Source organism: Emydura macquarii, unplaced genomic scaffold (assembly GCF_026122565.2).
Source record: "Emydura macquarii macquarii isolate MOO-44397 ecotype Brisbane River unplaced genomic scaffold, CSIRO-AGI_Emac_v2 contig_1348, whole genome shotgun sequence".
Lineage (NCBI taxonomy): Eukaryota > Metazoa > Chordata > Testudines > Chelidae > Emydura > Emydura macquarii.
This window is the reverse complement of record NW_027131485.1, coordinates 9,047,589-9,063,305: the sequence shown is the minus strand read 5'-3', so window position 1 is coordinate 9,063,305 and position 15,717 is coordinate 9,047,589. Positions and strand designations below refer to the sequence as shown.

At 38.5% G+C, this 15,717-nt stretch overlaps 1 protein-coding gene across 3 annotated transcripts; it reads left to right on the top strand.

Moving 5' to 3' along the window:
* Positions 1-3,640: 3,640 nt before the first annotated feature.
* On the top strand, positions 3,641-11,199 carry LOC137155090 (transmembrane protein 238-like). Of its 3 annotated transcripts, XR_010920349.1 has the most exons (3): positions 3,641-4,101; positions 6,877-6,919; positions 7,283-11,199. XR_010920349.1 is itself a non-coding variant. In XM_067551075.1 (2 exons), the coding sequence occupies exon 1, from the start codon at positions 3,688-3,690 to the stop codon at positions 4,075-4,077; it is 390 nt and encodes a 129-aa protein (XP_067407176.1). In that variant the 5' UTR covers positions 3,641-3,687; the 3' UTR covers positions 4,078-4,101; positions 7,283-11,199. The 3 variants fall into 3 exon arrangements, 2 of the variants coding, with proteins under 2 accessions (XP_067407176.1, XP_067407177.1); XM_067551075.1 differs by lacking the exon at positions 6,877-6,919; XM_067551076.1 differs by lacking the exons at positions 6,877-6,919; positions 7,283-11,199 and adding an exon at positions 6,732-6,796.
* Positions 11,200-15,717: the final 4,518 nt, after the last annotated feature.

Below are 15,717 nucleotides of genomic sequence, written 5' to 3'. Positions count from 1 at the left end.
TTTTCAGAAAAACATTCTCTAATAAAACCATTCCCTAATGAAGAAATAGTTACACCTGCTGCTGATTTTCCAGTTTCAGTGAGATGACAAGTGAACCCAGTCTTGTGGTCAGAGATAGAAGTCCATGGTTTTATTATGACAAGCCCATTACATTCATTGCCATTGGAGGACCCGTCTTTTTTGGCGATATCATTCTCATTGTATTGTACTTTAAACATGTAGGTGTCCCATATGCCCTTGGGCCTGTTTGTCTTTCCATTGGACTGATGTTTCTTGTTACCGGAGTTGTGTGGATACCAATAATTAAACAGACAATCAGATATAATGGGCTGCTGAGAAAAAAGCATCCAAGAAAATCCAGAGCTATATGCAGTTCCAGTGTATGAATGAGATTTTTTGTCTGTTTTATAAAATGGTGTCAAATTCATGTAACTTTTTACCTTTTGTGCCAACTACTACAATGACAAAGGTGAACTGAAAGGGATGTAAAGATCACCTTCATTTTACTTGTTTCTAATGTCTTAATCTTTTGCTTCTGTATTAAAAAATAAAGCTTCCACTTTGACCCAGGTGCTGTGTTAAATATGCAAATATAGTAATTCTGAAGTTACAAAGAACTATCTTAAACATGCTTGGAAAGTCAAAATATAGCTTGCTTTAATAGAAACCACCCATTTGAAGACTTGGTGTTCTTCTAAAACTTGGCTTATGAATTCTGTCAAAGTGAAGAAATAGTTCTGTGACTAGCACCCTGCCAACCACAATCTGAATGTATTAGAGGACAAAAGATAAGATAATGACATAGTAGCCTCCCATCTGCCTGAGTCCTATGCTGCATATTCTCACTAGATGACAGAGGTGATAATCAGCCACTGGTGAAAGGATATCATCCCAACATTAAATGTTGTATGCCCTGTAACAGTTCAAGGCAACTACACCTGTATTTCCCCTCTCAGGTCTACCAAGGGCACCTACTCTAAGCACCTACCTCCTCAGCTGTCACCTCTCTTGGGTGGAGACCGCATCTCTCTGCCTCCTCACTGGGGTAGGTACAGTACACACAACTTCCTGCCTATACAGTTGTTGGCCCAATCCTGTTTTCATGAAAGAACAGAACCACAAACACCCCCCCACACACACACACTCTTTCTACCAAGAGACATTTCAGCCTGATACATTGTAACTTTAATCAAAAGTTAAAACCTCAACTGACTCTTATTGTTCCACCCTTTGAAATGTTCACTTCAGCCTTTTTAAAATATCCATTTACTGCATAATAATTCAAGTCTGTCTTTACTTTCTATAATTCTATTTGTTTTAAGATTGTTTGTAAAACCACTCCACTGACCATTTTATGTTAATTTTACCCACTTTCAATACATTTGTAAAAACCCTATTTTAAGTATAAGCCACACTGTGAAATGCAATATACCTACCTAATTGTGAAAGACACTAGCAAAAATGAAATAACATTTGCTTTAAAAATAGTATGTGAATTCTTCAGCTAGGAGTTGGCACTGAGTGATTGAAGTGTGAATGGCTGAGCAGTTGAGGTGGGTGTAGACAGGGAGAGTGATTGAACAACTGGTTTGAGTAAGGGATGTCAAAACAGACGAAGAAAACACCAGCCTCACCTAAAACATTTGAGGGAGGAAGAAAGGAGCAAAGATAATAACTTTTACCACTCAATTGGCTGAAGAGGAGCCCACCCTGATAACTTTGGAGTCAGCCCACTTCAAAGAACAAAATCTGATCAGGCTTGCAACAATGTGGGTGATTAAGGATCACACCAAATGCAGATGCAGCATGACAGAGCAAAAACCCATAGACTTATATGGGATCTTTTCCCTATATAATGGGACAGAAAGATGAAGGCTGGAGGTTCGGGTCTACATCACCACAGCAGCCAGGAGTACCAGTGCGTATCAGCAGAACCTTACTCCTCATCCTCGTGCTACAGTCACCTGGCCAGTGACTACCACGAGCACCAAGAGGCTGGTAACTATAACATCTGTGAGACCCCTATGTATGTTTGTCTGTCTCCCTGTCTGTGTATGCCTGTCAGTGTGTGAGTGTGAATGAAAGTACCAACTGAAACGTGTCAACAAAGTAAATTTTATTAACAAGAATCTCTGTAATTGTAGTATTAATATAATGTTGATACTGTTTTCCTAGTATTTACATTATTGATACTATTTCACTAAGTAAAGAACAACATTGATGTTGTTACAGTGTTGATCCTTTTTTTATTGATACTATTTACCAAATTTCTGTATTCACAATAAACGTGGCTTGTTGCCTTATCCCCTGAAAAAGATCCTGTGATATTTGTTATTTGAATAACTTGGTGACCTCCTCAGCAATGACAGGTTGCCTAAGCCAAACTCCTTTACTTTTCTCCTCTGAGAATATACAGAATGTAATTGCCATCAGTTAAGCTACCACACGGCTCTTTCTAAAGAAGTACACTTTTTTCTTAAGGTAAAAGCATTAGAGAAAACATTAAGACTCGTGAGTATGTTCTTCACTGCAAAGTGAAGTCTAAGTACAAGCCAGACTGGGACTATGGGTACATGGGCAGGTTCCTATCCCACCCTGAAGCCCATGCTGCCCCATTTATGCTATTGCTATTATGAGTACTATCTAGATTAAAGCTAGCACACCCATGCTACAAGCTTACCCTCACTTTGTAGTAAAGACACATTTGTTCTGCCTCAACAAGTGGATCTTCAAGCCATTTTGTGTTCTCTGTAGAATTCAGTAAACCCATTGACCTAAATTAGAGCTGCTACTACCTATGCTAATTCACAACACCTTCAGCAGGGTTACCCGGGGAGCACTCCAGAATCTCCATAGTTGATGTGCAATACTAATACCCTTTATCCTGGAGTTTTTTAAGGGACCATCGTTGGGCCATTACCTGTAACCCTAAATTGTCCCCCTTCTCATTGGGAATCATCCCTCCCTCTAGCCTTTGAGGTACCATTGCACTCCTTGTAAGTTGCTTGGTCCGCGAGGTGCACCATCCCCACTATCTGTGCAAGATCTTGTTGGAAGGCCTATAACTGTGCTCAATAGAGCTGGCTTTCCTAGGGCTTGACCTCGGTTTCTGTGTATAGATTTTTAAATAGCTGGGCTCCATCCGGGCCAAAATCCTGAAGGAGAAGGATGGGGCTGGAGGGGTTGTGTCCATTTCAAGGAGCTATATCCCCCTCTGTACGCTCAGCCTGCCTCTGCCTGTGGGGGGCAGCAGCGATGGTGACTTGCCAGAGGGGAGAGGATGAATAGGCCCCTCTGGCGCACCAGTCCCCTGCAGCAGGTGGCTGGAAGGCATTAGGCTGGCTGCTGCCTGAGAAGAGGGGATTAGTGAGGGAGCCCTGCGGGATGGGGAGAAGGGCAGAGTCAGGAGTCCCCGTTGTGCACTGCGCCCCTCCAAGCGGGGCAGCCGGAGCAAGCTGTAGCCCGAAGAAGGTGCGTCGCCTCCTCTTCTGAGGGGGTAGCAGGCAGGGGCGGACGTGCCTGCCTAGCGAAAGGGGCGTGTCCTTGCCGTTCAGGCGCGGGGGGAGTAGAAAGGGGCGTGGCCTGTTCCCATCAGGTGTGGGGGGCGTGGCCTCGCCCAGGTGTGTGGCGGCCCCCGCCCTACCCTGCCCGGAGGCGTCGGTGGCACGGCCGAGCTGTCCCCTTGCCATGGCAGCTCCGGGCGGGCTGGGCCGCTGCGTGGCCGCCTTTTGGCTCGCGCTGGCCTTCGACGCGCTGGGCCTGGCCGTGCTGCTGACGGGGGTTTTCGCCGACCTCTTCTTCTCGGACCTGCTCATCTACGCGGGCGGCATCGGCATCTTCCTCAGCCTCATCTGGTGGGTGTTCTGGTACGCGGGCAACCTGGAGGTGCCGCCCGCCGAGCTGCGCGACGACGTGGGGCTGGGCCCGCCCAAGGGCCGTGGGGACAGCGTGCTGCGGGGGCTAGTGCGGGGGCTGAGCAGCCGCATCTCCACCGCCTTCTCCTCCGCTCCGCGCTCCAGTCCCCCGGCCGCCGCCGCCATGGAGCTCCAGCCCGCCGGGAACACTACCCGCGCCTAGCCCGTCTGAGCACCGCGTCGCCAGGTGGGACCAAACACAGCTTCGAAGTCAAAGAAACAGGGAGAAGCGAGGGGACGGGCCGCCCGGTGTGGGGGGCGGGAGCGAGTGCCAGTGTCCCCGCCCTGGGGACGCCCCTCATCCCGGCCCGGGCCGTGCCCGCTGGTCCCGGGAGGTGCTGTAACTCTGGGGCGATGCCTCGGTTTGTGAGCGGGAGCAGGGGGCTCGCTGCGATGGGCCTGCGTGGCGCTAGCGCCTGCTTGTGGGCAGGGATCAGGGCGAGCTGAGAGTGAGACTAGCCGTGCCACGGCGGGCGTGTGCCGCGATGGTGATGGGGCTTTGACGTGAAGCGGAAATACAAGCTTGTAGCGGGAGGAGACTGCTTTTCCCGGGGGAACCAGAAGAGAGAACTTTAAAGGAAGGTGGGAACTCCCTGGTACTGGCAGGGAACGTCAGTAAAGGTGCTACAAAGGGATGTCGTTTGGAAATAGCGATGACTGGTTAAGGAAGCAGAGCAAAAACTTCTTGTGGGTAGAACCTAACGATTTTTTTTTCTACCCGGTTTTCTTTTATCAGACTGAATTTGGGTGTACACAGAGGACCCACTTAATGGACCCACTCACACACGATATAGATAGATGATTTAAAAACAAACAAAACAAAAAAAAAAACCCTTTGTAGTCTGTCTCAATTTCTTTAAAATTTACTCATCTCAGGAAAACCCTAAAACGGAGTTATGTTAGACTGTGGAGATATTTCCCAAGGAATTTTATTGCTTGATGTATTTAAATACTAGGTTGGACAAGGCAGTGGTAAAAGGGATACTGAGGTGGCAGTTGGGTGGATTAATGAACTGATTGTGTCTTCCATCTTAAAGTTATGATTCTCTAAACACTGTATGTAACAAAGGTTAACTTTGCCCCAAAGAGTTTACAATCTAAGATTTATGCAACTCTCACCCAGCTGTTCAAACTTGGAATATCAACTAGAAATAGTCCAGTGCCTTAAACAGCTAAACAAACATTAATATGTGGGCTTCATTGAAGAAGGCTATCTACCCCTTCTAATTAAGGGGAACACTTCTATGCTAGAGAGAATTAAATACAGTGCAATCATAAAGGACATTACTTGTAACACTCTTGCTTGCTTATATGCTTAGAAGTAGAATTGCAGCGATCAGCTTAACATTTCTACATACAAGAGTTGAAATCTCTCTAACCTGCTAAACTGGACTTGCTATTAAATATTGGGTAAAATTTTCATAGCCACTCAAGTGACTAAGCAACCTAAAACCCACTTTCAAAAGTCACTTGATTGCAAATTATATTCAGAACTTTGACCAATATGATTTTAAATGCAGGTATTAGGTTAACAGAGATACTTATGCTTAATAAGTAATTTAATTATAGACACCTGTCAGTTGCCATATAAAATGCTGTTATACTATAATATAATCACTTGCTGACATTCAGGCTGCTAACTACTTTACTGTGTCAGTCCAGTTTGTGCACAATTAACTTAACAATCAGCAGAAATAAAGCTGAACTAATTGAAAGGGCTAGCCACCTCCGCAAAGGTTTTTGTTTGTTAAAAGTGCTGCATACATGAGAAATTAGGCTTGATTTCCTTTCTCTGTACTGGCCTTTGTGGATTCTGAGAAACTTTGTAGGTGATGAGATAATTTACAGGGAAATGGTGTTGGCATAATGCTTTATGGAAAACCTATGGGAGGAGGTAAGGGCACAGCACAGCATTGCTTCAGCAGGTTACTTGGTGGCATTTAGTTTATCATTAACTATAACTGCAATTAGGAAATGCTTTCATTATCAAATGACTTGCCTTTGTATGCTTCAGGGTGTGGTTGACAATCAGAAGTTCAATATCTTGACTTATGGCAATAGACACGTTTTTAGTTGAAGAAATAACTGATTCACAAATTTAGATTTATACTTGCACTATAGAAATGGAATGCTTTGAAAGAAAACTTGTAAAGAACTTTATGGTTAAGGCTATTTTATTTTAAGGTGGCTTCTTGTTATTACAGTGCTCAGAGGTCTCAAATAGCACAGTCCCTGACTCAAAGGATTTAGGCTAGGATTTTCGAAGGGGCTAACAGGAGTCTTGTTTAAAATGGATTAGAAGTACTCATAATAGGTTAAAACAAGTAGGTAGTATCTTTAATGAACATGACTTAAATCAAATGTCACTTCAAATGATAAGGTAGTTAACATTCAGGGAACTTTTCTAGCTTTCATATTCACCAAGTCCTATTATTTGAAATGGGATTCATTTGTGGCTTCTATTTTTTTAGTTACCTGTACGGAGCCAAGTTTTAGTTACATTTATAGAGCCAGATATACATGGCACTATGTAATAAATGAGCTCTGCCAAGTAAATAGCAGGTCTCTACTCCAAATAGCTTTTTGTCTAATTGCATTGGTGAGTACAATGCAGAACACAAACTGAAACACAAACTGAATTATGTATGAAGAGTCAAGGTGGTAAGCCTCTCCTTATGCATAGTGTGTTATGATTCTTTTTTCCCCCTTGGGTAGGGGTAGTGGTGTTTACATCTGAATTAAACTGAATCTCCATTTCATAAGGCTTATGAAAATTGTTTCCTAGAAATAATTGGTATTTTTTTCCCATAAATGAAGAGTATTTACCGTTGGGTCAAACCTGGGAGAAATTCCTGAACTTGACTTACTGGATTGAATATTTGGGGCCCATTAGTCTGTCAGCAGAGAATGTTTTGCACTGAAGTCGAAGACATTTCATTATTCATTAACTTTGTATTACTAGAAGTCTACAAAGAAGTGCAAGCTTTAAGGAGCTGTCTATATTGGTAAGCAAAATGAAACTTTTTTGAAATTTGAAAAGAAACAAATTTATTTAATAAAAATATTAAAGATGAAGAACTCCTTGGATAACTTATTTGCCATAAATATAGGTAAAAACATAAATTCTGGTTTAAAAAAAATCAGATTAATCAATGAGACTATTCAGTTCCTCATCATCATGATGAAGGTTTTATGGAGAATGTTATAGGTTCACCCAAATGGGATATTTTACTGATTAGTGAAATTATTCAAGTAGGCAGAAAACTACTTTTTGTTTGAAAAATTGTTCAGTTTTCCGCATGACTTTTTTCCCCAAGACAGATTGTTTATAAAATGAACAGGTTATTTTTTTGTTTTCCCCTCTTCAGGATACCCTGAAAACATGACTACTGATACTACTGCCATTTAGGAAAAAAACTGTTGTAGTGCCATGTTGGGAAAACTGGAAAGAAGATGCCCCTATAGAAGAGGATTCTTTCTTTATGGAATAATCTCTATTGCCTTACTGGAATTTGTACCAAATAGACTTATAGAGCCATCTTTCTGCCAAATGTATATATTTCAGTGCTGGACAGTGACTGGAGAATTTTCATTGTATTTATTGACAGCATTTCAAGCCATATGAAAGATTCCTCTGTTTTAAATTTTATATTTGATTCCTTATGTGAAAGCAAATTGGTTCATACTTTAAAAAAAATCATAGACAGTGTTTCATAAATAATTTCAGCATTTCATGTATAAATACTTGTTTAAATGTCTGAATAGTAGGATGAAAAGGTCTCTTTTTTACCAAGACACACAAATTAAAGTACTGTGAACTTTACTATGGCAGTGGAATGCCTTAGTAAAAAGTGGGTGCTGTTAGTATCTCTTTGTGAAGCAGTTTTGGAAACAGTTGGGGTGGGTTTTTTTTGTTTTTTTGTTTTTTGGTGAATGCACAATTTATTGTGACTCAATGTTTAATCATTAATGTACAAATGTGCTCCTTTCCATACTTTTTAAAAAAATGTGTTTTTAAATCTCCTAGGTGGACAGATAAAACTAGTAAGTGTTTTTGATATAACCATCTCTCTTCTGGGATAATAGGAAAAACTGCTGTAATGTGAAGAAGCAGGATGGATCTATGAGAGGAAGCCTCATTCCAAAATACAGTCCTAACATTGCAGCATTGTTGAAACTACAAACTTTTTTTAACTTGGGTAGAAGACAATTGTCTGGCACTGCTTAACGTACACATAATATACTGGTTTGACTTATAATTTTTTCCTGGAATTAAAGTTTAAAAGTAACAGTTGTAAAAATAAGGAAGAAGGGGGTTTATGTTAGAGCTAAGGATAGCGGAAGACCTGTTTTGGACAAGTTCCTGCATGAGTTACTTATCTCCCTTGCTGAATAAAGTGAGCACGGGATTCCATCCATGGGCAAATAAAGATGGGTCTTAACAACTTGCAATTGGCAAACAGGAATGATTCCCATCCAATGCAAGTGTAACAAAAGAATGTGGGTCCATCGCAACTTCGGCAGTGGCACAAAAAATACTCTCCTGTAAACGGTGCTAAGGTTTCCTTTTCTTCTGACTACTTCTTCATCTTCTAGTGATTTTATCTCTATTCCATTTCCCTAAGCAGAATCTATCTCCTTTTCTTGTAAATCTTCCCAGTAGCTACCTTGATCTTTCCCTCTCAGCTAGTGCCTGCCTAAGATCATCTGCTTTGTTTAAGGCACAAAAATTCTGCTTGCAGGACTACATCTGTAACAGTCATAGAAGGGTTTGTTTTAAAAAAAAATACAGCTAGGGTAGGATCAGATGCAGTTTTTTTGTTTGTTTTTGTTTTGTTTTTTAAAGAAACTCCTCTATGGTTTACAGACTTAAATTTTAATAATGCAGTTGCTAGGATTGTTGCTTCACTAGTGAGTTGTGAGCCAAGTTAACTACTTCTGAATTTGGCTAGGAAGTACTCAACTTCTGTCTTTAAACTGGATGGACTGCTTTGTGTTTAAAAAACATAGAAGGCTTAGATGTATAGTAATGTAGTACTATTTAGGGACTTTACATAATTGCATTTAGTCTTCCCTGTAGACAGTCATATCTATTTACATTAATTACTGTTATAGTACTAACCAATTTATGGGAAGAAGGAGATGGGTCTTGGATTGTCAACAGAATTATTAACTAAATTCTAATTGATTTATAAATCCTAACTTCATACCTTTATAGGGATGGTCATATGTGAGCAGAACAGAGCTTGATTTTTGAGGCTCTTCAGTGAGTTGCAAGGACTAGTGCTAACTGCATTTGTGAACAGTTTACTATGCAAGCTTTTAAAGTGAAATTAGTCAGTACTTTTTCTCACTTAAAGGAAAAAAAAATGTATTTTAGAGAACTGCAATATGCTTTTTTACCCCCATCATTATTTTAGACATGCTTCCTGATGTTAGCATTGCAGAGATTTTATAAATAGTGTATTTAGAGATGTTAGCTACTTCAAATTCATATTATTTTGTTTACAAATAGAAAAGACAGCCATGGTTTCATAGAGGACAATTAAGTGATGGATTCCGTCTTATGGAAATTTGAATGCTATTTAGTAGTAGGTAACATACTATTTTATATTAATTACTACATGTTAATAAACATTGGGGAATTGAAAGTCTTATGAGAGTGTTATCAACTTACTTAAAATGCAAAACAAAATCCATATGAACTTTTTTTTTTGTCAAAGAAACAAACTGCACACTATGGAAGTGCCACATGCAGTTCCATAGCTAAAGTTGTTCTAGTTTTTGCATTTAAAGTGGGCATTCAACCTATTAATGTCTGAAGAATACATCTTATCTTCCCCAAAATTACAGCAATTATTCTTTGGGCATAGAGGTAAATTCTCAGAAAATTCAAAGTAAAGGATTAATTAGAGTTAAGACCTATTTTTAAATTAATTTAAAAAACTGTCAGGCCACCTTTCTGTCTGTCATGATCTCAGTACCAAATGAGACTTTTCAATCTTCCTGTATTCTTAAAATTCACTGACATTTTGTCTATAGGCTAGATTTGATGATTTTTATTTTTAATTGACATTTTTGCCATTACTTCTCTTAGATGGAAGTTTCTACAGCAAGTGCTCATGCATGTTTTTATAGCAAATGCCTCTAAAATGACTGTTTTCTTCCATTGTTCACAATGGCAATAAAGCCAATATGTCCTTAGCTGCCCTTCTCAAAATGGTTACCAGTCTATCTTTCATCGTTCTCAGTGGGACTGAGGATGCAATAAAGATGGCTGCTTTTCTATGACCTTGCTTCTCGGTGTTCTCTTTGTCTCCTGAAGGTATAGGTGGCTACCCTTTTCTTGAGGGCAACTTGATTCCACTAAATGCAAGTCTGTCTAAAGGAGATTTTATGCACTATCTGCTGTCGGATAATCTTTCAGGTATGAAAAATAGCAGCAAAAATGACCACTAGTCCTAAATATTTATTTAAAAAAATCTACCACTTGCATTAAATCTAGTCAACACAGAGGGCAAGCAGGAGGTGAATGAGGTACATGAGGAGGAGAATGAATCTGGCCATAAAAGATACAATTTAGAAAATCAAACTTGATATTCTATATTTAGTTAGAAATATTTCATGATTATGTTCTTTGGATTTCTTGTTTAGTGTTCACAGATTTTGTCTGGGAATAGCCTTTCTATTTTTCAGTTAAAACTGACATTAAAATGGAATTATGGTTGAGAGTGCATTTCAATCAATACATTGCAGGGATATTGAAATTATCCACACATCAAGTATAATAAACTCAGGTAATTTAGCATTAAGGCTAAAGTTAAAAGAAATTAAAACATAAGGTATGGAAATATAACATTAGGGCACCCAAATAATCTTAATTTTGGTTTTTAGGTATCACTACTATGTGGAGTTAAGGTTGTTCAGGTGCTTTGACTGCATTTTCATTGCTTAACCTAAATTGAAACATGTTAACTTTAGCACTGAATTCCCTGAGCTTGCAATGCTTGGTTTTGTAGTGATTACTTTTACTCAAAAGACTGGTATGTACTCTCAACCTTAACTCCGTTTTAATGTAGTTTGTTGTATAGAAATAGATAAATGTATAAAAGCAATTTGAAATCAGTGTTCAGTTGTGTACTCCACATCTTTTATACATTATTAGAGAATCATACATGTGAAAACTTGTGTAATCATTAACTTTCTATGCTGAGATTTATTATACTGAAGACTTAAGACTTATTTCTTATCTAACCTTCATGATTAAAATATGTTTGTGATCGTATTAAGAAAACTGTTATTTCCCCTGTATGATTGGCCAGAACTCCTATATCTATATTAAGAACTCCACATTCACTAATGTGTTAAAACATTTAATACATTTTGTGAAATTACTTAAATACTAAGTGACTATTATATGAAAAGAAGAAAATTAATTAAACAAGACTTGATTGATCAATAATCTAGCAATTGAGCATAACTGAGTTTCATGCTGAGGGTATTATTTTTTCTGAGTTTGTTAAAAGGTGACTAAATTGCAGTATATTTTTTCCAAATGTTGACTTTTTAAAAAATATTTCCATCAGACATATTTCCCAAATGTTATGTCAAGATGCTGTCTTCAGAGGATGTTTTTTCTTCCTGTGAATTTGCAACAGAGATTAGCTTGTAAATAAGTGGAATATTAGTTCTCTCCATTTCAAATATTGTTTTTCCATTGGAAAACCCATAATAGCACCAACAGGTCCACTGTTAAAATCCACTTGGTAATGTCATTAGATATTTCTAACACTTTTCCATTTCAAGACCACCACCATATAGTTATGAAATCCCCTTCTTTAATTTCACAATTAAACAACTGGGTAGGCAGCAGAGGGATTGATTTAAATCACTGTTTTAATCACTTAATGTGTTTCACTCTTATGGATATCTTCTGTTAGAAGTATGTATAGATTTACACATTGAACTATTAGCATTCACAGAAATTAGGCACAAATCTCTCCCCATGTCAAATATTGGCTTATATGACTCAGCAGTGAATTTTCACAATATGATTTCACAAACCTGATATTCTTTGTTTGGCTTTCAAATTCTCATTTTAGTGGAAGCTGTATTTCCAATTAAATCAAAATTATTTATCTAAAGAGGATTTCTAATGATTTGATTTCTATATGATTATCTGACATTTTTATTAAAGTAAAAATCAAGCTACAGTATTTTATTTGTGTGGAAAAAAAACTATAAACTGTTACAAACCTGTATGAGATTTCATTGAGACAAACAGTTTAATGCTTCTCTCTAATTTTTCCTCTTAACACAAAAATACTGGGCCAGATTTATCCATGGTATCATTTTATTGAATTAAGTGGCGTTATACTAGAGATTAATTTATCCCACTGTATTTGTCTGAAGTCCGTGTAAACACGAAGATAAAATAATGTTACATGACTTTTGCTGTCAGGTCTCATTTGTAGTTCTAGATATGGTGTTTGATAGCCAGCTGCTTGGATTTTTAATTTTTTCCCTTCCCATTATGTGTTGGAGTGCTTTCTGTCAGATTATTTCTTTCTTTAATGCTCCCTTATAGTATTTCACATGACCATCTTTTTTACTACTCTCAACTTCAAAGTATTTTTCTCTTTGAACCTATTTTACTGACATCTCTCATGATTTATTTCTATTTACTGAAATAATTAAATAGTTTAGAAATATGATTCTATTGATCTGACTTGGTACAGTTTTAAAACTTTTCAGATTTTTGTTTTGGAAGCTTTGTTATTCAGAAAACCTGTCCCTGCAGGGCAGTTCATATACTACTTAAATATCTGTACTATATAGCTATTGCTTCTTTTCCCCTGATTAAAGGTTTATAACATTTGTCAGTGTACTAAGAAACAGCAAATATACATGAAGACTGACCTGAGAATCCCAATTTAGAGAGCTAAACAGGTAAAAGAAAGGCATTACCTTTCTCCCTTTCTATGTTTTAAACTATTTTTTTTGGGTACTCTAAAAGCAGGGTAAAAGCACAATGAACTGTTGCCATTTAGGAAATACCTTGTATTTTGGTTTAGGAAGCTGAAGCTGGTCAGAACTATCTTTAATACTACAAAGGTCATTGAAAGAGTGCAGAGCAACAAAAAGATAGGTCAGTTAATCTGCAGATTATCAGTATCCATAAAAAATAATCTTGATGCATTCTTCAATAAAATAATTTAAATGCTTATTACTTTAGTCTGAAATGCTGATTTAATTAAGCTCTTGCATTCTCTAACTTGGTATAACTGAACTGGCAAGAATTCTTAAATTCAAGGCAAAAGTTGAGAATGGATATAGGTATTTTATGCACTCTCTAGTGAGATCAATACATTGATTGGGAATGACTGATGCTGTAATTACAACTATCTTTTTGATTTCCTGCAAACTGCCAGCTCTTCACAAACTAACAGTTAAGAGTAATCCCTACCTGCACTGAGAACAGTTTCAGTGGGACTCTTGCAGAGCTGTATGGCAACTCTCATAGCAGTTAAACCCCTCCTCCACGCTTTTGGCAATGAATGCTACTGGTGAACAGTTCCAGTGGGACAGCTGGAGACTGAAGTCTGCTTTTTATCACATAGTGACAGTGTAGGTCTTGGAAATGCAAGCTTTCCCACACACTGCCATCAACGTCCCAAATCTGCCACTAAGGGACTACCTTGGAGCAAGATGTTAGTTCAGTCAGTACAAGACTCACCTATAGCACTACAAATAGAACAATGGCTAGTAGACCTGATTTTAAACACATTTTCCCCCTAATGTGTTGATAACCGTGCATTACATAGTTAAGAGGAAACCTTAATTGTGATTCCTGCAGCTTTAGCACATTTAAGGAACAGTTTGGTCCTGTTCATAAAATGGAGCTATGTGGTAAAACAGTTGTCACCCATCTCCTTGCAATATAGCTATATTTATAATCTGGGTTGCCCTTGTTGTTGTTTCAGTCTTTAGCTGTGAGCCTGAAAAATGCAAGATAAGGCAGTGGCTTTTGTTGTTGTTGTTCTATCTATCCATTAGCAACAGAACTGAGCACTTGTCATACCAGTTCTAAATATTGTTATGTATTCTTTCTTCTGAAAAAGTCTGTCACGCACCTGGTATAAAGTGCAATAACCAAACACACAACTGTTCGAAAGGACAAAGGCCAAGAATCTCTCATGTTGCTACAGTTATTTCAGGTGAATTACATGGAGAATAGAAAGTTATTTATGCAGCTAGACTATCTGAAGCTGCAGGCAGCTTGCCACTCATGGCAAATCTATGCGAGGATAATATTTCAATGTACATTTCACTGTAAATAATGGCACATTTTAAAATTTATGGTGGAAAAAAGTTTTAAAATCATAATTTATCCTCTGTGTTCAGAAAGGAATCACAAAGCCATACCAAAAGCTATTACTAAAACAAAGCTGTGGCCTTGTAAGTTCCTTACGGACAACAGTGTGAACACAGTTTTCTTAAAGCAAACTTCAGGGAGAATCTGAAAAGTTTACATGTGAGGTGTGACTAGGCTGCACTGAACAAACTTTAGTGTTGGCATCATATGTTAGAATTTAGCCATAGAAGTGATGACAAGGATAGAACTAAGCATGAAAAATAAAACTTTGTAAAGGGCCATGGATTAATAGCATAACACACAACTGCATAGGCAACTAAAATTTTATTTTAAAAAATGTATAGAATGAGAGGAAAAATATGTAGGCCCCTTTAACATAGATAATGATATAAAAACCCCAGCATTATTATGCCAAAACCAGAAAATAGCCAGAGATAATCAGACACTGCTATGACAATACCCTGCCACACTGACAAATACTAACCAGAGTGTATTCAGTGCTCCCTATGCACTCTGGTCCATCCTAACTCCCTTCCATACCATTTGTACTTTATACACATCTGTCTCCCACTTAAACCACACACTGGAACTAACAAACAGAGAAGTGTGGCCAAGACATAATGGAAACCTTTAATTTTTTTTTTCTTGCTTCAAAAGGACAGAATGGGAAAAGTTGATAGGTTGGATGCCTTAGTCTCCTCCAAAACCCCACTATGGTCACCATTACTCCTTTTACCCTTACATGAAGTCCCTCCCTCCACACCAAGCAAAGCTCAGATGTGATGGCAGGGAAACTTACCCTGCAGGTAGAGCAGACTTAATTTGTCAGGGGTATTTCACAGTTGAGCAAATCACTTACTCTCTGTATCTCAGTTCCCTATTTGTAAAATAGCAATAATAATCTGATGCCTAAATCCACACAATTTTTTTAGAACAGTTTAGGGTTGTCTGCAAATATTCAAATTAACTCATTATGCAAAAGCAAGCATACATGTTGCTCTACAATGCTTGACTGGTAGGTCGACCGTGCTTCAGAGGCTAGGAGAGGTTCCTGATGTCATTCTTGTAATGCCAACTTGGGGCAATAACCATTTGCTTTTACTTTGCTCCTCAACTCTTGAAGTTTAAGGCGTAAGAAGACTGTCTTCTGTGGTGAAACATTGCTGGCTGGACAGGACTGGGTGTCTTGCACTGCCTATTTTCCTCTCATGCCCATCCTTCATGTTCTATTGCATCATAACCTCATATATGGTTTCTTTAGTCTCCTCCATACTCAAAGTCTGCACTTACAGTTGTGCCTGTTTTGATGCTTTGTGGATTTGTATGGCTTTTATAAAAGTTCTTAGTCTCTGAGCAAATACTCACATACCTTTTGTTTCTGCAGCCCACCACCCACCTATCTCTATTCAGGAAATGTTTTAAGGTGGG